Source organism: Mesoplodon bidens, assembly GCF_964165515.1.
Source record: "Mesoplodon bidens genome assembly, chromosome: 9".
In the NCBI taxonomy this organism is placed as follows: Eukaryota; Metazoa; Chordata; class Mammalia; order Artiodactyla; family Ziphiidae; genus Mesoplodon; species Mesoplodon bidens.
The window spans coordinates 61,813,606-61,838,087 of NC_138166.1; the positions used below are offsets into that span (position 1 = coordinate 61,813,606).

The 24,482-nt window shown below is 39.0% G+C and overlaps 1 protein-coding gene across 5 annotated transcripts in view; it reads right to left on the minus strand.

Annotated features, from left to right (window-relative positions):
- PDE1C (phosphodiesterase 1C) overlaps positions 1-24,482 on the minus strand; it is a gene marked incomplete at both ends in the record, with an annotated part of 531,390 nt that overhangs the window by 56,127 nt on the left and 450,781 nt on the right. For all 5 annotated transcript variants that reach the window (XM_081244322.1, XM_081244325.1, XM_081244324.1 and 2 more), the window contains 5 exons: positions 4,785-4,960; positions 6,801-6,921; positions 10,606-10,687; positions 19,642-19,762; positions 21,461-21,562. In XM_081244322.1, the coding sequence (XP_081100448.1) occupies positions 4,785-4,960; positions 6,801-6,921; positions 10,606-10,687; positions 19,642-19,762; positions 21,461-21,562 (602 nt within the window). The remainder of the gene's footprint in view (positions 1-4,784; positions 4,961-6,800; positions 6,922-10,605; positions 10,688-19,641; positions 19,763-21,460; positions 21,563-24,482) is intronic.

Genomic DNA, 24,482 nt, shown 5'->3' on the forward strand with positions numbered 1-24,482 from the left:
ATCTTTCCTACTATGAGACAAAGTAGGTGATAGAACAATTAATTTGTATATGGTAACAGTTCTAGAGATGACATATATACAAAGAATTAACTTTTCAGGTTTTAGATTTAACATCCATGGAACTCCTAGGCTCCTAGACTAGTAGAAAGCAAACACTGTAGTTCAATCTCATTTCCTTCTGCTTTCCGTTTCACACCATCTGTAGTGATGTGATCATTATGAAAATGGCCAAAAGCAAGGAGCTAAAGACTTAAGGTAGAGCACAGCCCTCATGATCTATAAATTACATTCCTCCTGAGAGCTGGTTCTATCCCACACTGAATGTCTGTGCAGTCTTGGAGAAATACATTGATTTCTTCATTTAATTTGCCTTTCTGAATAATGATACTATAGGCTCTTGGTTAAAAATGATATTGGGCTAATTATTCCTTAATATAATTCTCTGAAATGCCTACCTAAACCACCTACAAACAGAGAGAGAAAAGGAGAGAAACTAACTTAATAAAGACAACCAAGACACTATGTGAATTCTGAATAGTCAACTTTTGATTATATACAAGAACAACAGAAAGGTACTCCTAGCCAATTCAGGACTCAGAAGATGTTCCCATTGGACCTTTCTAAAAATTTTAGCAAAAGTGCTTCAGCTGACAGAAAAATTCAATCAACATTAAAAACTCAGAATGAGGGAATTCCCTGGCAGTCCTGTGGTTAGGACTCTGCACTTTCACTGCCAAGGGAGCAGGTTCAGCCTCTGGTCGGGGAACTAAGACTCTGCAAGCCACGCAGAGTGGCGGAAAAAAAAAACTCAGAATGAGGAAAATATGTTAATGATGTACAGTAAAACTAGTACATCATAGTGCTAAATAAAAATAATTGTTAAGCTAGATATAAAACTTGATGCAAATATTTAAAATAATATTAAAGAATAAGTTAATTGTAAAATAGCAATTTACTTACAATCACCTAGGTTGAAAATCTTTTATTGTTTCAATAAAAACCGAGTGACAATGGAGGAAATTTTTAAAAATTCAATAAACTTCTCAGCACATGCAAAGGAGTATCATTATATACTATTTCATATTTACCTTGATAGAGACATAATTCAATAAAAAATATGAAGATAATCTGTAGTAAAATAAAAATAGGATATATTTAAAAAATATATAAACAGGGCTTCCCTGGTGGCGCAGTGGTTGAGAGTCCGCCTGCCGATGCAGGGGACATGGGTTCGTGCCCTGGTCCGGGAGGATCCCACATGCCGCGGAGTGGCTGGGCCTGTGAGCCATGGCTGCTGAGCCTGCACGTCCGGAGCCTGTGCTCCGCAATGGGAGAGGCCACAACAGTGAGAGGCCTGCGTACCACAAAAAAACAAAAAAAAACAAAAAACCCCCCAAAAACCCCTATAAACAAAGTTAAAAGGTATAATATACGACAAACTAACTAACTGGACAGAGGTAGGGCAGAAACTGCAAGACAGTTTGTCAACTGAAGAGTTACTATTCTTAATATATAAAAAGTTATTATTAATCAGTAATAAAAATATAAACATCCCAATGAGAAAAATAAAGGGGGAAAATATAGGGAAATGGCACTCTCACTACACTTCTACTGAAAGAGAACACGGTTTAAAAAAAAACTTTCCTGAAAGAAATTTGATAATATACATCAAGAGCTTTAGAATTTTTCATCTACTTTGACAGAGGAATTCCATATCTAGAAATTTACCCTAAATAATCAGATGTAGGCTCAAAGACTGCTGAACTTGTATGTTCATAACAATGTTATATACAATAACGAAGAACTGGAAACCAAAATGCTCAGTAACAGAGAAATGGTTCAACTATGGTATTCCAAACAATGTAGCCATTTACATCATATTTTCTAAGAATATTCAGTATCAGAATAAAATCTTCAAAATAGAAATAGAGAAGGAAAATACTATATTACATACACTATAATCTCAACTTAAGGGGAAATTTTTACTTATAAATATGTATAGAAAATCAAATTAAAAAGAATTACATCAGAATTTCAACAGTAGTTATATTTGGCTGGAGAGGTTATGAGTGATTTTTATTTTCTTCTTTATATATTTTGTTTATATTTCAGCATGGTAACCTAAACACCTACTATTCTTATACCAGAAGAAAATGTTTAAAAAGTATTAAATCCTGAATAGAAACTGATCAATATTTATCAGACTTGCAAATTGTTATACCTATATATCTTTGTTTGGGAATAATGATTTTCAGCCCTAAGAGCTGTAAAAAAAAATACTGATTCAATCTTTCCTAACAACTATGCGTTCTGGCCTAGCTAGCTTTGTAAATCAGGTTGATTAATAAAACGAAGACTTTAGATCCAATTCCATTTCTGATCAATTTAATAACAACATATATTCAAGTGCCCCATGCAGGGCAGCCTTTGCTGAAATCGGGGTTTTCTGGTAAAAACGAATCATGAGCAAAACAGCCTGGAATAGTATAGCACAAACCAATCACCAATGGAAAAACAGATGCAAACTGAATTTCTTAACCAGCCAACGGCATTATTGGGAAGCTGAAAATGTTATAAAATATTAATTATAGGTGGGCATTTTGACCACCACCTTCTTAACTTTGTATTCAAACTTCTAACTTTCTTTTCCAGTTTTTCAAAATAACAGCTACTACTTATCAGGCACTAACCATGTGCAGGCTCTGTTCTCAGTGCTTTACATATGTAATTTCTGTTCTTTTCATCAACTCTGCGATGTCTATTATCATCCCCCAAAGGGAATTTTTCTCAAAGACTGCCTGAATTTGCCAAAGAGCACAGGGCAAGTAGGGATTCAACTCTCTCTTTCCCCAACTAACTTTTGCTTTGATACCCAAACTATCGTCCCACGAAATATATGTGTGCCTTTGTCTACCCCTTTTTCCTTGTTCTCCCTTTCCAAATTCATGGCTCAACCCCAGGCATCCTTCAAATCCTAGCTACAAGATGCCTTCTCAAGCATCCCAACCAAGGTTAGGGACAAGTTAGCTTAAGACTATCTCTATCAGCATACCTCACATATTCAAAAACTATTAGTGCTTATTTATCTGTTCTTTTTAAAGGGCCAGTTTTCTCCTAGAAAAGAAACTGTCTAATGCTCCCCCAGGTGATTAGTTTCAGAAGGTAATTTTAGTAAGCCAGATAATAGTAAGCCAGGTACTTCAAATTATTTTGAAGTACCACTTTCAATTGCGTGTTGTCAGGAACTGAATTTTCAAGTGTAATGAGTGTAATTGATTATAAGAGAGTGCTTCTTTGAAATGATGCAGTAGCTACCATTGCTGTTTGCAGTGCCTGCCAACAGGGAGGATTTCAATGTTTAAAGCAGCTGAATAGACTGTGAGAGGCCACACCTAAAATATGGAAGAGATGTTGGCTCCCTCCAGAGCTCAGGATGCAACCTCTGTCCCCAAATGATGAGGGCCCAATTATGCCTTAAAAGAGTCGTAAAGATAAACCCTTTGCCCCACCTGAACTGAAGAGCCACTTGGACAGGACACAATGTTGGCCTTTGAATAACTCCAGCAGTGAGGTCTCATCTCTTGCACACTAGAAGCAGCCCCCTGCCCCCAATGTTTGAGGACCAAGACTGCCAGAATGTGCTGTGCCCGTCTACTCTTCTTCTCACTTGTGCAGACACTGGGTGGATAAAAGTGTGGGATGCTGTGACTGGAGATAAAACTTTCCTTGCCTATAATGAGTGTCTGGGGCTCAGGGCCAGTAGGTGCTGGCGATGAGTGCAAAGCTTCAACTGAACTCCCGTTCTTACTTTGAAAGAAACTCTGTACAAATGCCTCCCTGCCCCACCCAGGAGACTGCGAGCTTTGAGGATAAGGATGTCTGTTATTCACCTCTGTGAATAACACAGAGTACAGAGCCTGGCATACGGTAGGCATTCAATAGATGTTGGCGAAAACTGACTGTTTTTGAAGGCTCACCTCCACAAACCCCATTGAGATCAGTCTCCTTGCTGAGCTCTAGAGCCATCCACGTCTGTGCCCTCTCTGGAATCAGGCATCACAGCTTCCTAAGACTTACCTCAGGGATATGTTCCTACCTAGACTATAGCATGAGCATGTAGTATGTACGAATCATGTAGCACATGCTCAATAAACACAAACATGCATATGAGCAAATGAATTTCAGCTTTCAAAAAACAGATTTCAGGGGTTTTGTTTGTTTGTTTCTAGTATCAAGAGTGATGACTATTCTGTCTTCAAATTTCTGTTAACCTGCACATTACCTTCATCTTAGAAGGTTAGCCTGAGTAATGGCTAAAGGGAAATTGAGAACATGAAAGATAAAAATGCATGTAAGGAGATTAAAGCCCCTTCTATCTCAACATACTGGCCGAAGTGGCTACTGGCCAGGCTTCATTTAGATAAAAGAAGGAATAAAGGCCTCATAAATGTGCCACATGACATGAAATAAGAATGACAAAATGGCCTAGCAGAAACCAAGAAATAGCAACACCCATTCTCTGTAGAATCTTCATTTCGAGAAGAGTCTGGTCATATAGCACAAAGGTCACGCTGTCGGGAAGCTTGGTGGTCAGCCTCATTCTCTCGTGCACTGAGTGTTAGATATAATGAAGATCAAAAGATGGTCGATCCTAACGTTCAGCAATTTGAATTTATATCCTGAGTTTGTGCTTCATTTGCAACACCTATAAATCAGGGGTGGCAGCGCCTTGCTTTGTAAGCGGGTCTGAGTGGTTTGGATAATATTCCCCAGCAGCACGTTACCTTTGGGCACCTTGGCCCTCCATCTCTCCCGATTGACGTGCACCACCTCAGTCCAAGTGACTTTAAAATTCTTATAGTCAACAGGGATGACCGAATTGTTGATTGGGGCACTTCCTTCTGAGCCAGAGCTCTTGACACCTGATCGCTTTGCATCTGCCGAACTGATGCTGTTCAAACTGGAGGACAAAAAAAAACCATATGGAAGAATTGGGAGATTGGGATTGACATACATACACTAATATGTATAAAATAGATAACTAATAAGAACCTGCTATATAAAAAAATAAAATAAAATTCAAAAATTCAAAAAAAAAAAAAAACACACGGAAGAGGAGGGTTAGTCTTTGGAAAATGTGTGCCGATAAACAAGCCTAAGAGAAGAGTGGTTAACACTCAGTTAACACTCAATTTCACTGTTGTGAAATTCCTGGGGCCTGAGCTTTGTAATTCCTATTTTCCGTATTCAACAGCTGGGAAAGTCTCCATATTCAGCAGGAAAAAAAAACCCCAAGATTTCAGCCTCATGACTATTGATCGTCCCCACAGTCCCCATATTTCAGGTGTTCTTTTTCTATATGACTAGGTTCCCCACACAAGAATTCTCTGCCTTTGACTTTCGGAAAGTAATGCATTTAAACTTGACTTCTACTTGGTTCCACAGTTCACCCACCTGCCTCCACACTGACCACTTTTCCAAGTTACCCAGTCACTTGGTCCTCTTTCTTTCCAGCTCTCCCTCCCCCTGAAGTCAAGATCCTCTGATCTCAGGATCCCCAAAGCCAGAGTAAGGTGATTTCCTTATGTTCCTGGGGAAGGTGGAGAGGCACAGACAGCATGGAGACTGTGGGAGATCGGTCATGCAGGAGACCTTTTTAAAGATGATATCATTTTAAGCTTTAAACGTAGGGACTACGGTGTATAATATTATAATACAGAAAGTGCCATCCTTCTGGGAAACTTTAAAGTATCACACACTTCCAAGGAGTTACAGTAGTGAGTGACACAAATGCAAATCCACTGAATGACAACCAAGACTGACTAGATAAGAAGGGCAGGTCTCAGCCCAGCACCGGCAGAGCTGTGGAGCTGTGGGACTCGGGCAGGGGGCTTCTGTCCTCCTTGTTAGCAGCGTTGACTGGGTCCCTCCACCTTAAGCATCCCTGGGGTCCCACTGTCCTAATATTCTTCTTGCCTTTCTTCCTCCTATTTACTCCTTCTCTTGCCCTTTTCTTCTTTTTCTTCATTACATTTCTCTCCTTTATGACAAAGCCCAGGGTTTTACGTGGACGAGGAGGAGGGGAGAGTTGTACTACTGGTAATACGACTAGTAAAGACTGAGCATTAGCTTTATTGTAGCTGACACTTCCCCTGTGCTGGACCCTGTTATAAGGGCTTCGGAGATTAAATAACTCATTTAATCCTCCCAGTAACCTATGAGTATAATCCATGCTTTCTCAGATGGGGAAACTGAGGCAACTTGCCTGAGATGGCACAGCTAATAAGTAATGGAATCAGGATGTTTAACCCAGGATTGTGACTCCAGAGGCTGTGCTCTTTGACTACGAAACTACCCTCAATATAGTGAAGTTGTGGCAGAAGGTGATTTAAAATTTCAGTTTTTTTCTATTTTCTTCCTGAACCTAGAAATGAAAGTCAGTTTCATTTCTTGTGATAACTCTGATCAGTGGTACTTTCCTTTTGGAGTATGGGGAGCAAGGACCCTCTGGGCACAGCAGGTAAAGTGCAGTGACTGATGCTGTTGTGAGCAAAGCCGCCAAAAGAGAGAATGAGGGGTGGGGGGTTGGTACTGGGAAGCTGCTGGTCATCACCTAGACCCTGGTCACCCCCTTACAGGCCAGCCTGGAGAGTACAGAGAGTACAACTTTGAGTCCTCTTTTTATCTTTTATAAGGAGGAGGTAGGATGAACATAATTATGAAGTCCCATCCCTTCCAGAAGAAGTCTATCCCCATGGACGGGCCACCCTGACCCCCAGCTTTCAAGATTCAGCACTGACCTTGAACGTCTCTGTCCTGTCCCACCAGTTTGAGAGGTTTCATCAATTAGTGGACTCAAGATCTTTTCTGTCATGTCCGTAAGCACAGTGAAGGTGGGTTCCACAATGAAATCAATGAAGCCTGAAGAGAAACAGCAAAACTTCAGAGGAACTGCATATTAACTTGGGCCTTTCCATAAGTTCCCATGCCAACTGATGGGTTGTATTTTTCTTTTAAAATTCATCTTCATAGGAGCGCCAGATCAGATTAGGAGAGACTAGGTTGGTCTTAATCATTTAATATATTCCTTGTTTTGAATATCATGAGTCAGTTCCATTTCTCCTACATAACCTTCCTATAACTTTTTAGGAGATAGTTCAATAAAGTGCTTAAAAATGCAAGTTCAACATCTACTATGTAAAAAAACGATGTAATAGGTGCTGCATAAAAGACTAAGATGTGTAACACAAACTGCCTGCCCTTGGAAGCTTATAGGAGGAATTAAATGAGCACAAAAATGGAAGGGCTAAAGAAGAAGCCCAAATAAAGGCCCCTGAGAAGGTAAGGCAGGGAGGATATTTTCCCTCCCCCCGAGAAGGCTGCAAACAGCATCATGGAGGTTGTGATGTTTGAGCTGAGCCCTTAAGGGTATTCATTCTAGATGCAGGGGGTGAAATAAGCAAAGTGACAAGGATAGGGAAAAGTGCAGGATGTGTCTGGAGAATGACTGGGGCTTAGGGATTCTTTTGAAGTCAGAAAGGGAAAGCCTGGGGAGGCAGGTCATTATCAGCTCAGGAGGGAGGATTTTTTTTTGCGGTACACAGGCCTCTCACTGTTGTGGCCTCTCCCACTGCGGAGCACAGGCTCCGGACACGCAGGATCAGCGGCCATGGCTCGGGGGCCCAGCCGCTCCGCGGCACGTGGGATCTTCCCGAACCAGGGCACGAACCCGTGTCCCCTGCATCGGCAGGCGGACTCTCAACCACTGCGCCACCAGGGAAGCCCAGGAGGGAGGTTCTTAAGTATCAGGCTAAAGGTTAGGATTTAGATAGGCACTAGAAGCCCCTTGAGATGTCTGGGCAGCATTGTAATAAGATTTTTTTCTGATGTTATTTGGGAAAGTTAATCTGGCAAGATGGATGGGAAGGGAGAGAGCAATAGGGGCTGAGGCTGGGAAACTCATTTTAGAAGCTGTTGCAATAGCTCAAAGGCAAGGTAAGGAAGGCAAGATCCAGTGCCATTTTAAGGTGAGAGTGTGATGGAGGCACAGATACATGCACAGCAGGAGGTGGTCCTGCCTCTAGGTGGGATCTGTCTGAGACTTCCAACAGGAAGGCAGAGAGAACACGGACAATGGGGGAGAATGTGACTGGGGAGGAAGATGGTGGGCTTGGTCTTAGATTTGCTGACTTGAGGTACCAGGGACCTACCCAGATGGAAGAGGGTCAAAAGAATTGGAAGAAACAGGGTTGGAAACTAGGAGAAGGGTCAGATCTGGAACTATACCTTTGAGAGATCACCATGCTGGGGAGATAGTTGATGCTGGGCTAGACTGAATGTCTCAACAGTTCAAAAATACCCAAGTGTTCTGTGACACATCAGGAGAAAATACAGAATCTAGAACTAAGGGTGATAATTCATTACACAGCCACATGAAACTAAATACCAGTCAAAGGAAATATAGTGTTTGGAAATATACAAATGCTTATTTGGTTTTTACAGTGACCAAGGTGGAAGTGATACTGGCATTTAATGCCCAGCAGTGAAGGATGCCAAAAATCCTGTAATGTAATTGGCAAGACAAGAATTGTCCCAAGCAAATACCAATAGTGTCCTGATAAAGAAACACTGATAGCCAAATTTGAATTGCAGTTAATTGCAGTATAATTTTAAGCTGAAATGGAAGTGTTTGATGACAGTATTTTCACCTTTTTTTTTTTTTCTCACAAGTTAAACTCATTCAACATGTCCAAACACAAACTAACTCATCAGCTTTCCCTCCAATCCTTGTAAATAGGACATGGCTCAACCACTCAATCTAGATTGCTACCTTTATCTTAGCCTTGCATCCAGCTGAATCCTTAATGTTTTATATGCTACCTCTCTCCTGTATTGCCTTAGTTCTGATACTCAACATCTCCTCCCTGTAACATTGCAGGAAGCACCAGCTGGAGCCCTTGCCTCTAGTCTTACTCAAAACCCTCCAATTAATCCTCCATACTACTGATAGAGAAATCTTTCTAAAGCAGGGATTGGCAAACCTTTTCTGTAAAGGGCCAGATAGTAATATTTTAGGTTTGGGAGGCCACATACAAAACCTAAACAAAGGAGTTTGTCATACAACTGCTTAACTCTGCCACTGTAGTGCAAAAGCAGCCATAGACAATATGCAAATGAAGGAGCTTAACTGTGTTGTAATAAATCTTTATTCACAAGACCAAGCAGTTGGCCAGATTTGGCCCACAGGCTATAGTTTGCTGATTCTTACTCTAAAACATCAATTTATATATAGTTTTAACCTTACTTAAAATTCTTTAGCTGTGCCCTCATTTCCTACAGGAAAGTATAAGCACACGCTATTCCTAACCTGGACCTGATTTTCTCTCCAAACATGTCCCTCACCACATCCTACTCCCTACCTACTGCTCCAGCCAAATGGAACTATTTGTAATTAATTCCCTGACAATACTATACTGTTTTAAATTTCCTTGTTTAGTATATGCTGATCCTTGTCTGCAATTTCCTTCCACCCACCCCTATCTACCTCTAACACATATCACCATATGCCTAGACACTGCCTACTTATCTCCTAGGACTTAACTCAAATATTACCTTTAAACAAGTCTTTCTGGGTCTAATGTTCACAACTCTGTTCTGTATCTCATTGTACCATGTACAATCTCTGCCTTAGCATTGTAACAATCTAATAGATTTTGTTTTCTCAACCTCTTGCCTACCACCCAATACTGGTTCAATGTCTTTGGGAGCAGACACCATGTATAATTTGTCTTTTTTTTTTATAACATCTGTTACAGTGCCTAGCTGTGCCCTACACCTAACAGGAACTCAATATATTAATATGAAAAAAATTAATAAGTCCCCAAAACACAAGTAGAAAAAAATCAATAAATCTTTGTTGAATTTATTTTTTCAATGATTTCAGACTCTTCCAAGGTGGAGATCACTGATGACACTTAATTTATGTTTGGCACTGCTACCCTCCCTCACACCTGAAGAATTCTGTAATGCCCATATATTATGGTTATTAGCAGTGTAAAAGTTATCTTTACCAAAAAAAAAAAAAGGTGCTAAATTTTCTTTTAAAGGAAGGAAGGAAGGGAGGGAGGAGGGATGGAGGGAGAGAGGAGGAAGGAAGGGAGGAAAGAAGGAAGGGGAAGGAGACATTTTTAAAGAGCCATTCCTGGAAGTAGGGTCATCCAGGAAATGGTGCTGTCCTGGAAACAGGGCTAGAGGAAGCATCACTGAGGAAACTTCTGGTATTGCATGCAGAATGGAGAGACTGAAATAGAATGGGCTTCCCACCACTAATTCTTGTCATTGCCTTAGTGTTAAGGTCCCTTTTTCTCTTGGCAGGGAATGATGGAGACAGCAGAGTGTCACTGTCTAATCTTCCTGGGAACCAGCTACACTCCAGGGAGAAGGATGGGGAGAGCTGCTCCATCAGCCCAACCAGCCAAAGCCATGAGCACAGCAAGCAGAATGGAGCCAGGTTCCCAGCTGAAGAATCACTGGGAGCATCTGAGCTTACTTCCAGACACTCCTTTCTGGTTTCTCGTTCCATCCAATGGATTGGCAAACACATACCTACTTGTGACTGGGCAACCATGGTGGACTTTCGGTCACACAGAGGAGAAAAAGGCAGCCCCAGCTCTGCTTCTCTATCACCCTAGAAAAACAGGAGGTCAAAGTAAATTAACAACAACAGGCTGAGCTGCCCAGATTTTATTTCACAACTTCAGCTGCCACAAAGGCCACTGGTCTTTATTTTAATTATTCCGATTACATTATGTAGTATGTCCTTTTGGGACCTGCTCCTCTGCATAAAAGACACCAAGAGGCTGAAGCCCTCCGGGGTCCAATCATTCCATCCAACTGCAAAGGTGCATGCTGTTGTATAGAAAGCCTCATCAGACAGCTATAGGTCCCCCAAGGAAAATAAGAAAAGCAACGTGTCTTGTGGCCTAGAGCCAGCAGAGCAGTCAGAATTCTTGTGTGTTCTCCAGTTGCCCTGTGCTGACCTGTGGCCTTTCTTGAGCCAGCAAACCCCTCCCAGTTGTGGGGAGTGTCTAACACACCAATTCTAATGGGACTGATTTGGACTCATTCTCCAAGTGCTACCTAAAGCCATAAACAACTGGAATAAGTGCTTCTGGGGTCTTCACTGCAGGGCTCAGTGATGATGAAAAGTGGAACGAAAAAGAAGCAAAGTAAATAATTGCTTGTGTTTATCAAGTTAGACAATAATAAAACATGATTCTCTGGCCAATATGTTCTCAACCTCATCAAAAAGCAAGACTATAATAAGTGCTATGGAAAGTCTGAATAATGATGGAGATGATTTTTAAAAACCATTCTGAACCAGAGCACAATACTTCAGTCACACGCCCAGAGGAAAGGGAAAATGTCACCCTTCTGAGAGCCACAAAGTTGTGCTGATTCAATTTAACAGAAAATAATCTGCCCAGGTTAATGGCTACTGATTTGGGCTTGAATCTGGCCTTGCTCTCGCCACCTGTGTGATCATAGGAAGTTTATATTCCCTCTCCACATTTCAATTTTTTTAAATAAATAAATAAATAAATTTATTTATTTATTTATTTATCTATCTATCTATCTGGCTGTGTTGGGTCTTCGTTGCTGCGCACAGGCTTTCTCTAGTTGTGGCAAGCGGGGGCTACTCTTCGATGCGGTGCGGTGTGGTGCGCAGGGTTCTCACTGTGGTGGCTTCTCTTGTTGTGGAGCACAGGCTCTAGGTGCATGGGCTCAGTAGTTGTGGCTCGCGGGCTCTGGAGTGCAGGCTCAGTAGTTGTGGTGCATGGGCTTTGTTGCTCTGCGGCATGTGGGATCTTCCCGGACCAGGGCTCGAACCCGTGTCCCCTGCATTGGCAGGCAGATTCTTAACCACTGCACCACCAGGGAAGCCCCACACATTCAATTCAAATGTGGGATAATAATCCCTATGTCATCAAGTAACAATGAAGATTAAGTGACAAAATGTATATAAATTAAAAGAACAATTACTGTTTCCCAGTAGATATTTCTACCATCTAAGTGAAGATCTGAGAAACTTTTAGTGAACTTGTTACATCTAATTGTTACACTCTGATTATAATAAATATCACCAGTGAACCTATAGTAAATAAAGAGTAATGACCTAATTCGACAACCAAAGTTAAAAAACTGAATGCTTTTTCTCTCTAAGGCATGTTACCAAAGAGAAAGGATGCTAGTTCACATGCACATTTAAGATCTATTGAAAAGAAGGAAAAGGAATGGGCATCTGAGGAAGCTGAATAGTGGGGGTCACAATGGGCGCTGGGGACATCCAAGGGTCTCAGGAACAGTCCTGAAGTGGCTTAGTTCCTTCTGTACTCTTTCCTATAAGAACAGCCCATGGGATACAATGGTCCCTCTGTTTCTGAGTATACCTTGCTGAGGGCTGCTCTATCTCTCAAGTGGCATGCTGAAAATAACTTACTCCAAAGCTATTTCTACTTGGGCAGTATGACGAGAAGGAAGAGTATTTATAACATAAATTGTTGTTGTGTAGCTGGTTTAGTGGGCTAGCTCAGCTAACACAAATAAAACCCACTCTTATTCCTTATGAAGCAGGGATATAAGTTGTTTTGTTGGTGCATTTTAATGGGTGTGGCTTAGAAGAACACTAACCACTTGACTATTAAGATGTCTGCATTAATTTGGATTTTATTACCGAAAAAGTGCATGATATTAAGCAACTTCTTATCCCATGGACTTGTCCATACCCACATCCACACATCACTTACATCTTTTGGATTTAATTAACTATTACTACCAGCTACTAAAAACCTATTTTAAGATAGTGGTCCCTGAATTCCCTCTGGAGGACAGATATATTTATAAATTGGAAAAATTATGCGGAAAGCAATACAGAAGAATGTACTTCTACAGGCGAATCCAGCTTGACTGATACAATATTGTACAACTCTTTAACTACTGGCCCTTGTGGAATTATTCATATACCTTCCTCTTTGTTAAAGAGGTCAATATTTTCAAAAAAGGGGGAAAGTCTCAGTCAGCACAAAGGATTTTTTTTTTTAAAGGAACTCATTTTTTTTTTCTTCCAGGACAGTGCAGAAAAATAAGTAACTATCATTCTTGTGGTGGGGGTTAAGATAACTGACTGATAAGGTCACAGAATCAATCTACAAAAGGAACACAAGGAATGTTAGTTGAAGGAATGAAAAGATGAATTTGGTTAGAAACACTCAAGTTCCTTTGGTCACTTGGACATTGATCACAAGCAAGCTGGGAGAGCAATTAGGCAGTTAGTTGTTCACAAACCACCACCACCCTCCATTTCCTGTCCACAGGTAGCTAGACTACGATTCCCAGAATCTGTGCCAGTTTGTGCTAGATAATAAAACAGGAGGAGAGGGAATGTATTTCCACCACAGTTCTGGCCTATAAAATCACCTATGCCTATGGTTCTATGTCCTCCCTTCTTTTGCTGGCTTGATGTAGATAAGCACCATGGAAGCCATGTAGATGGTAGAGTCTGGATCTAAAATCACTGCTTACTGTAAACCATCTGCCAATCAAGAAACACTTGTCGGTACTTTACATGAGTGGGTGATAAAATTCCATTTTATGTGTACTGTTATACATGTGGGTGTTTGTTTGTTACAGCAGCTATCTGTAAGCAGCAAACCAATTAAGAGAAACAAAGGTTCTTTCTGTATTGGAAGTTCACAGGGCAGACGGCATCTCTCAATGCAAGAGCTTCAAAAGACTGTTAGGTGACATCTCAAGTGAGTGTTTCCAGGTAGACCGAAGAAAAGGTATTTGATTGGGGAGGCAACAAAAGCATCAAGTTGAACAAAATGCAGCAATATACATTCTTCTTTCCCAGAGGAAGAAGTTACAAATGTGAGGTATGAGAAAATTATTATGATTTTGGATTTAAGATAAGTATAGTAAAGACATCTTTGCCCTTCTCTCTCAGAAATTATCTTCTCAAAACAGGAGAATGACAAACAACAGAAACACAAATGAATATTAGGAGAAATCTGTAATCTCAAATCAAAACTACATGAGGAACGGCTGCAAAATGCTGTGAATATCTGGGAGGGGTGAGGTAAGATGCCCAGAGAAGAGGCCTATGGCTGCAGATCTCAGATAAAGCTTGAAGAATAGAGGTTTCCAAAGTTCACTCAGACAAGAAAAGTACCCCACATCCAATACATGGGAAAACCAGAGAGACAGTAAGCGCTGGTGTGAGGAGCTACTCTGCACCTTATTTAGCTCCAAGAATAGTAGAGAAGAAAATGTTGAATGAGAAAACACACAAGCATGGCAAGAGAGTGGGTGGATGACAGAGACTGAACTGTGAGCAGTCCTATAACTGTTGCCTACTGTCGACCAGGAAGAAGTAAAGGCTAACACACACACACACACGTACACACACACACACATACCCCATGTCATAGAAGCCTCATAATAAACCATGGAACTTAGAATATTGCTGTTCCAGTTTCTCCCTGGCACATATCTCCTGCAAATAGTTGGTCAAAAAATAATATATTTCACTCAAGGATGGTAAATAATAATAAAATGAAGAAGAAGAAGGAAGAAGGGAGGAGAATGAAAAGAGGGGGAGGAGCAACGGGGTGTAGAAAGAGGGGGGGAGAAAGAGGAGGCAGCACTATCACCACTACCAGGAAAAAAAAAACTTATGAAAAGATACTTCACATGAAAAGAAAAAAAAAATAAATAAAGGAACAGAAAAATAACAGATAGGGAACATTCACCAGAAAAAACAGTGCCACCAAGTGATGACCAAACATACTGCCACGATCAGAAAGAAACTCCTGAAATTATCAAGAACCAGGGCTTAGGGAACCAGGAGCTAGCAGAGCTCAGAGAAGATATGGAAAAGAAAAACAGAACCATCATATAAATGAAGATTGTGTTGGAAGCCAAACAAAGGAGAGTTATTCTGGATAAAAACACATTAAGGGACATGGAGTTCAGGACTGAAAAAAAATACCACTGATCAGAGAGTTAAAGAAGATTTAAAGGAAAATAACAGACATGGAAGAAAAACAAGAGAGGCCACATATGAGTAACTGTTTTTCCTAAAGAAGGAAACAAAAACAAATGGAAAAGGAAATCATTAAAGATTTAATGAATGTAACTTGAACCTATACAGAAAAAGAGCATGCCAGGTCCCAAGAAAAGCTATTATAGAACAATCATTATTGAAATATATCCTAGTAATGTCACCGGGCTTCAAAGGTAAAGAAATTATCCTTAGGGCACATAAGCAAAAAGATATATCACCTAGACGTGGAAATAATTCTAGCATGGCCTCCAACCTCTCCATAACAACATTCATAGGTGGAAGACATTTGAACAAAATCTAAAAAAGACCTCAGGGAAAGAAGGTTTGATTCAAAAAAATGTCTTACCCAGGCAAACTGTGACCCAACTATAACAGCAGTAGAAAAACTTGCAAACACACAAAAATGTGGTTTTTAGCACTTCTAGAAGAAACCACTCAAGGAACAACTTTGACCAACTAATAGATGAATGGATCAACCATGGCCAAAGTGCCAGCACTGAGTAGAGCCAGGACAAGAACAACTGGAGAATTATGCCTTTGCCAAATTTGTTTATTTTCCACTTTTCTGGGTCACACTGTTTTGGGTGTGTTTTTTGTAAACAGCATATAGTACATGAGATAGAATGCTCACTTAGAAAATATTAAGAATTTAGAAATAATATAGCCAACAAACAGTAACAAGGAATTAGTTATATTACGAAAGGAAAATGGGAAAGGTGTTGAGAGGTATGAATAAGTGCTGTCCTTCTTATGCGTTAAAAATGGGGGTGCAAATATACCATTTAAACCTGATATATAAAGGAATAGAGTTCTATTTAAATAACAAAGGTACAGACTACAAAAATTAAGCAAGTTACAAGGAGGTGTTGGGGAAGCAGCAAGAGGAACAGAAGTTTACTATTGCAGGGAGGCAATAGATACTATCTAAATAAATAGAGGATGTAAAGTTTTCATTATCACGTTAGCCACTAGAACATAATATAAAACTTCCAAGTCATCAGAAGAAATAAAAACATAACAAAGCAGATGGTACCACCAACATAGTGAAAGATTTAAAAAGAAGCCACAAAAACAGAAATCATAATATAAAATATGACAGCACCTAAGAGCAAAGATCCCTGTCATTTCAATAGATGTTAATACGGCTGATTTCAAATAATAAAAGGATCTTAGACTGACTCATAGAAAAACCTCAATTATATACAGTGTTTAAAAGACACACCCAAATCAAAGCATCTCTGAAAAGGTTAGAGTAGAAAGTTGTGCAAAGACAAGAGTCTCCTCTTAAAATGAACCGAATTTGAATTCTAGGTAAAAGCATTAGATAAGACAAAGAAGCAGGCTTTATAATGATAAAGGTACAGTAAACTATGAAAATCTAACAGTTATGAATATCCAAGAACACAAATAACACAGAATCAACATGCATGAAGCAAAAACTATACCACATAGTAAATGAAAATAATAGAAACACCTGTCAGCCCACGAGAGATCAAAGTTTTTAAAATAATATATAAAATACTTAAATGACATAATTAATAAGGTGGATGTGCTTGGTGTTCTTTGAATTTTATACCCTGCAAGTAGAAAATAAACCTACTTTTCAAGAGCCATGAACATTCACAAAAATTGATTATATAGTAGGTGACAAACGAGTTTTACAGTAAGATCCAAACAATGAAAAATATCCTTTGATCAAATTTCAATAAGCCACAAATTAATTGCAAAAGTAGAAAGCAAAGGAAACTACCACTGGAAAATTACATAAACAAACATCTCCATCTGAAGCAACTTTTGGACAAAAGAGAAATCAAAACCCAAATTACAGAATATTTAGAAAAGAAGGATTGTGAACACCTGCATATTAGAACCTACGAGATTCATGATAACACACACTCCTAGCCTTATATTTTCTAATATCAAACAGGCAGAATGAAAATAATTGAATTGAGCATCCAACTCAGGGAATTAGCAAAATAACAAAATAAACTCAAGCAGAAGAAATGAATTAATAAAAATGAAAACAGTAACTGACATCATAAAATAAAAAAGATTAGCTAAAGATTAGCAAATAATCAAATGATTAGCTAATTTCATACAGAAGAAAGGGAAGAAAAAGACACTGATACAGGAAATAAACAAAAGTGGGGAAACCACCACAAACACAGAGGAAATTAAAAGAATTGTAGGAGATGTTTGAAAAATATACAGCAATACTAAGGAAATGAATCTCAAAATGTATTCACCAAAGAGGCAAACTTATACTTTCTTAAAGTTAATATTTCATTGTAAAAGACTTGAGGCAGTGGCTTGGATTTTGTAAAAAATGGTTGTAAAACTGAAGATGTAACTTACTCTTTTAGCAAAGCATAGAAGGTCTGGTCTATGAACACTGAGGCTATGCCCTTATTTTGAAATATAACCCAACTTCTAAATGTAATTTTTTCAAAGATTCTACAGTCCCATTGAGATTTCCCATTTGAACTGTCCAATTTAAAATCTATAGTTAAGAACTCAGGCAACATTTCTCCTACATGGGTTACTTACCACGGCTTAGGCATCTGGGTTAAAATATTAAGTCAATAAAAATAATTTACTGAATCATAACTGCTAAAAAATAGTTCCAGTCCAGTGAGATAACATTCCATTCCCAATTGGCAAGAAATTCAATATGCTTATTTTCACATTGCCTCTGGTACATTTTCTTTCAATTCAAGCTTATGTTTGTGCAAACAAGCCTTCCTTTCATGGGAAAAAATGTTCACATACTTAAGTAATTTCTCATATTCACTCTCTTACAATTAAAAAAAGGAATCACTTCAATACCTCAAACTTATATGAGTTAGTGATGATTTACCTCTGGCTATAGATTAAATATTCCTAGTTATAGGGAGTATCATTACAAAAGCAATAATCAAAAAAAGCATATGATAAGGGAAGTGGAGATTTGGAGAAAATTCTTTCATTAATATTAGAAAAGTAACCTCTGGAAAAATGACTCAAAATTAGCCCTCCATTAAGGATGATTTTGCAGTCATTCTTGTATATACAGCATGGCCACACCTGTACAGCTCTAGTTCCTCTCACGCCCTTGGGTTCCCCTTGAGAACTACTCTGTGAGGCCAAGCAATGACCATGTAAGGGAAACAGCCATATGCTGAATAAGGTAACTGCTGGCGTATTCATAGAACAGCTTAAGGGGGCACACGTGTGTGCATGTGTTGATGTGCACCCTTGGACAGAATGAAGGAATTGTAGAACATTTAATGTGGGAAGGACACTAAGGAAAAAATCTGGTCCAACCTTCCTTTAAATCCTCCCACCTTCCAAAAAACAAATCACAGATGAGACCACTGGGAACCAGAGGAGTGATTTCATTAGTTCCAGACCACAAACCAGTTGGAATAAAAATTCCAGTAAAGGGCCTTCTGAACTTTGCCTAATATGTTGTTAACTCTAGTCCCACTTTGTTACTGGATATTGTGTGCAGCTTCAGAAGGAAAAAAACAAACACAGAAATGCCTTCTATAATTTCTCCATTCAAACTAGAATCATAAGAATAAGAGTAATCATAAGAGTAATTTGCTTCCAAAAATCTGAGTAACCAGCGAAAGAGTACACCTCTTGTCAGTTGAGGGGACAAAGTTGAGACTGGTGTTGATATGTAGTGTTTTATGGAATCTCAGAGGTCTCTGAATCTGTACTGTAACCTCCCTCAGTAAATTAACAAGAATTAATGAATTAACTGTATTAATCTGAATTAACTGTAATTCAGGTCCCACAATCTACATGTCATCTTGCCTTCAGCCTCAGGACCTCACATCTCGAAGCAGATATTTAATGGCAGCTCTTCTTGAGATGAGCTTAGCACACCTGTCTGGGTTTGAGAAGTCAGCAGTCCTGGGCTATGCATTTATTTACCTTTTTATTTCTCTACTTCTATGCACCTTTTAAAAAAATAAATTTAAAGCAATGTATCCTCATTAAAGACTCTCACTATTCTTGTAGAAAATACAACCCTGTGTCTTAGGATGTACTAAGTTTAAATATAATTGGAATAGTAGCTTCTAGTGATTTCTTGACCTCAAATTGCCCCACCCGGCTTTGGAATTTGACAACATGGGTTTGTCTGCTAGAAAGGAACAATCCAGCCAATTATAACAGAGAAGCGAGTTAAAGTGACTGCCATTTGGTCACCCACCCCCCAAAAAAGTAAAAGCATTCCTCAGCTGACATTCTGACAAAAGACTGCCACAAGGAAATGCATTTTTTTTTTTTTTTTTGCATAGGATAGAAATACCATAACATTCCGAAAATCAGAATTTAGGTGAAATTCAAATATCACATGACCAGAAGACCAAAAAAAAAAAAAAAAAAAAAAAGCTGTGATTCCTCCCTCCACAAAGAAGGTGACTGTAATTGTAATAGTCTTTATCACAATGTTGCTGAAATATAAAATTCAGGATATGTCCATGGATGACAGCAGTGGGGGCGTGGTTAGCAGAGCAACAAGGTACCTGTCTGAAGAACTCCTCCAGGAGTGACATCGTCCAGCGGTGGTGGAGCTCCCAGGCTTTTGCTGGATGGCTAATGTCTGCCGTGTGCAACATCAGGGATAATGCTTTCGGCTTTTCAATTCTGTAAACCCAAAGGATCCAAACACATGATGACCAAACTTACAGAACCTCAATAAGAGTTTTTAACAAATCACCATTTTTAAAAATCCCTTCCAGAACACTCTTTGACATAAATCATAGCAAGATCTTTTTTGATCCACCTCCTAGAGTAACGGAAATAAAAACAAAAATAAACACATGGGACCTAATGAAACTTAAAAGCTTTTGCACAGCAAAGGAAACCATAAACAAGACGAAAAGACAACCCTCAGAATGGGAGAAAATATTTGCGAACGAATCAATGGACAAAAGATTAATCTCCAAAATACATAAACAGTTCATGCAGCTCAGTGTTAAAAAAACAAACAACCCAATCAAAAAATGGGCAGAAGACCTAAATAGACATTTCTCCAAAGAAGCCATACAGATGGCCAAGAAGCACATGAAAAGCTGCTCAACATCACTAATTATTAGAGAAATGCAAATCAAAACTACAATGAGATATCACCTCACACCAGTTAGAATGGGCATCAACAGAAAATCTACAAACAACAAATGCTGGAGAGGGTGTGGAGAAAAGGGAACCCTCTTGCACTGTTGGCGGGAATGTAAATTGATACAGCCACTATGGAGAACAGTATGGAGGTTCCTTAAAAAACTAAAAATAGAACTACCATATGACCCAGCAATCCCACTACTGGGCATATACCCAGAGAAAACCATAATTCAAAAAGACACATGCACCCCAATGTTCACTGCAGCACTATTTACAATAGCCAGGTCATGGAAGCAACCTAAATAAATGCCCATTGACAGACGAATGGATAAAGAACATGTGGCACATATATACAATGGAATATTACTCAGCCATAAAAAGGAACGAAATTGGGTCATTTGTAGAGACGTGGATGGATCTAGAGACTGTCATATAGAGTGAAGTAAGTCAGAAAGAGAAAAACAAATATCGTATATTAACGCACGTATGTGGAACCTAGAAAAATGGTACAGATGAACCGGTTTGCAGGGCAGAAATAGAAACACAGATGTAGAGAACAAATGTATGGACATCAAGGGGGGAAAACCGCAGAGGGTGGGGGTGGTGGTGGGATGAATTGGGCAATTGGGATTGACATGTATACACTGATGTGTGTAAAATCAATGACTAATAAGAACCTGCTGTATAAAAAGTAAATAAAATAAAATTCAAAATTTTTTAAAAATAAAAAAATAAAATCCCTTCCATTCTCCCATCTCAAACCCCACTGCAGCTGAACTAGGGGAAAACCATCAATTCATCCTACAACTTGGATTTTCATCAGCAAGGTCTCCCTGCTTATTGAACTGGACACCTCAAAAACTGACTCAAAACCGTTTCTGGAATGACTGCCATCATTAAAAAGACAACAAAAATCCAAGAGTTACTCACTGACCTTTATTTGCCGCCTCTGCATTGAGTGGATCTTCGATAATTTCGTTTCTGACGGAAATATTTTAAATTCTAATTGGGGCAAATTGTTACTGGGGCAAATTGTTATTTCAACTCTAATGAGAATATATCTGTGATAGGTACACTTCTCAGGCTTTCTCCTCCAAGCATCATTATTTTATGAGATCACTCAATAACGTCATATTGAAGGAGATAAACTTTAAAGGTACAGTGACATGGACAAAGACAAGGTCAAACACCTATGAAAACACATGATGTCACAGGCTCACTCACGCTTCTGGCTGCTGCAGAGCAGTCTTCATCGCTTTGATTTGCTGGAAATGACAGGACATATCCGTAGCCATCACCATCTCAATTACCAAGGTCCGAAACTCCCTTTCAGGGACACCCCATGGAGAAAAAAGGATAGAAGTAAAAAATGGAAAGAAAAATTAGTTTATTCTTTGCAATTTCTAACCAAAATCAGTTAATTGGTTGTGACATTTCGAATCTAACTTGAGTCTTTTAGGTGGACTTTTTTGGGAGGAATAAAGGAAGGTTAAAGATTAAGGATATCATTTATTAGGAATAGGATATGTAGAATGCACATATCATTTGGAAAATTAACTCACAGGAAAAATTCCAAAGAAACTGAAGGTGTAGTAAAGCATTCCTTTCTCTACTGAACTCAAGTTTTAAGAAAAAATTAATTTGAAATTAATCCTAGGAGGGGGACTGATAATCCATAGTACATGTTGGATATAGGTATTTCACTTTTTTTAATAGACTTTTTTAGAGCAGTTGTAGGTTTACAGAAAAATTGAGAAGATAGTATAGAGAGCTCCCATATACCCTCTCCCCACCCTGCAGTCTCCCTCAGTATTAACCTCTTACATTAATGCGGTACATGTGTCACAAATGATAACCAATATCGATACCTTACATTCACTCCAGTCCATAGTTTACCTGAGGGTCCACTCTCATGTTGCACAGTTCTATGAGGTTTGCCAAATGCATACTCGCATGTTCCCCCATTAACAGTATCAGACAGAATAGTTTCAACACCCTAAAATCCCCTGTGCTCCACCTATTCATTCCTCTTGCTCCTGAACCCCTGCCAAATACTGGATCTTTTTATTCTAAGAACTTTAATAAAGTAGAATTCGCATAGAATAAACTGCTTCCCTAAAAGTTGCACATTTCAATTAGTTTTAACATTTGAGTAAAACTTTTGGAAGGACCACCACAGTCGTGGTTCTGAACATTTCCATTGCCCTCAAACCTCTCTGCAGCTCACCTCTTCCTCTACCCACAGGCCCCAGGCAATGTTTGATCTGCTTTATGTCTAGATAGTTTGCTTTATGTCTTTCTGGTTTTATTATATATGTGTGTGTGTACTCATACATATATATAACTAGAAAATGCAAACCAGAGAGGCATAAAGCAGATATATATGTGTATGTGTATATACACATATATGTAGAGTACATAGGTACATGCACGTATATATTAAACTAGACACTAGGTATACACACTTATATGTATCTGCCTATGCACACACACACACACACATATAAAATGCAAAATGTACTCTTATTTTTCTAGCCTTCTTTGCTCAGCATAATGATTTGCAATTCATCCGCATAGTTGTTCATCAATAGTTCATTGGTTTTTACTACTGAATGGTATTCCATCATACGAGGACACCACAATTAATTTATCCATTCACCAGCTGATGGGCATTTGGGTTATTCGATTCTAGTTTGGAGCCCTTATGAATAAAACTATGAGTGTTTATGTACTAGTCACTGTGTAGATATGTTTTCATTTCTTTTGAGTAAATACCTAGGAGTAGAATGGCTTGTTTATAAGATACATGAGGGTTTAACTTTATTAAAAAAACTACCAAAATTTTTCAAAGTGGTTTGTATCACTTTACGTTTTGACAATCAGTGTATGAAAGTTCCAGATTTTCTATATCTCAGCCATTCTAAGGGATATGTAGTGGTATCTCAGTGTGTTTTTCATTTGTATTTCTTTGATGACTAATGATGTCAGGCACCTTTTCATGTACTTATAGGTCATTTGTATATCCTTATTTAGGGAAATGCCTCTTTCAGACCCTTCCTCCCCCTTTTTTTTAAAAATTGAGCTATGATTGATTTACAATATTATATTAGTTTTAGGTGTAAAACATAAGGATTCAAAATTTTTATTCCATTTAAAGCTATTATAAAATATTGGCCATGTTCCCTATGTTGTACAATATAGTCTTGTAGCTTATTTATTTTATACATAGTAGCTTGTACTTCTTAATCTCCTACCTCTATCATATAAGTGATATCATACAGTATTTGTCTTTCTCTGTCTGACTTATTTCACTACACATAAGACCCTCCAGGTCCATCCATGTTGTCGCAAATGGCAAGATTTCATTCTTTTTTATGTCTGAGTAGTATTTTTTTTTTTTTTTAAAGATTTTATTATTTATTTATTTATTTTAATATGTGGTCTTAATTAATTATTTATTTATTTTTATTTTTGGCTGTGTTGGGTCTTCGTTTCTGTGTGAGGGCTTTCTCTAGTTGCGGCGAGCGGGGGCCACTCTTCATCACGGTGCGCGGGCCTCTCACTGTCGCGGCCTCTCTTGTTGCGGAGCGCAGGCTCCAGACGCGCAGGCTCAGTAGTTGTGGCTCACGAGCCTAGTTGCTCCACGGCATGTGGAATCTTCCCAGACCAGGGCTCGAACCCATGTCCCTTGCATTGGCAGGCAGATTCTCAGCCACTGCGCCACCAGGGAAGCCCCTGAGTAGTATTATATACATATACCACATCTTTATCCATTTGTCTGTTGATACACACTTAAGTTGCTTCCATATTTTGGCTATTATAAATAATGTTGCTATGAACATTGGGAAGAATGTATCTTTTCTAATTAGTGTTTTCATTTTCTTTGGATATCTACACAGGAGTGGAATTGCTGGGTCATATGGTAGTTCTATTTTTAGTTTTTTGAGGATCCTCCATACAGTGTTCCACAGTGGCAGCACCGATTTACATTCCCACAAACAGTGTACAAAGATTCCCTTTCTCCACATCCTCCCCAAGATTTGTTATTTGTGGTCTTTTTGATGATAGCCATTCTGACAGGTGTGAGGTGATATCTCATTGTGGTTTTGACTTGCATCTCTGATGATTAGCAATGTTGAGCATCTTTCCATATGCTTGCTGGCCATCATCTGTATGTCTTCTTTGCAAAAATGTCTATTCATGGGCCTTACCCTTTTTAAAATTGAGTTGTTTGTGTTCTTCTTAT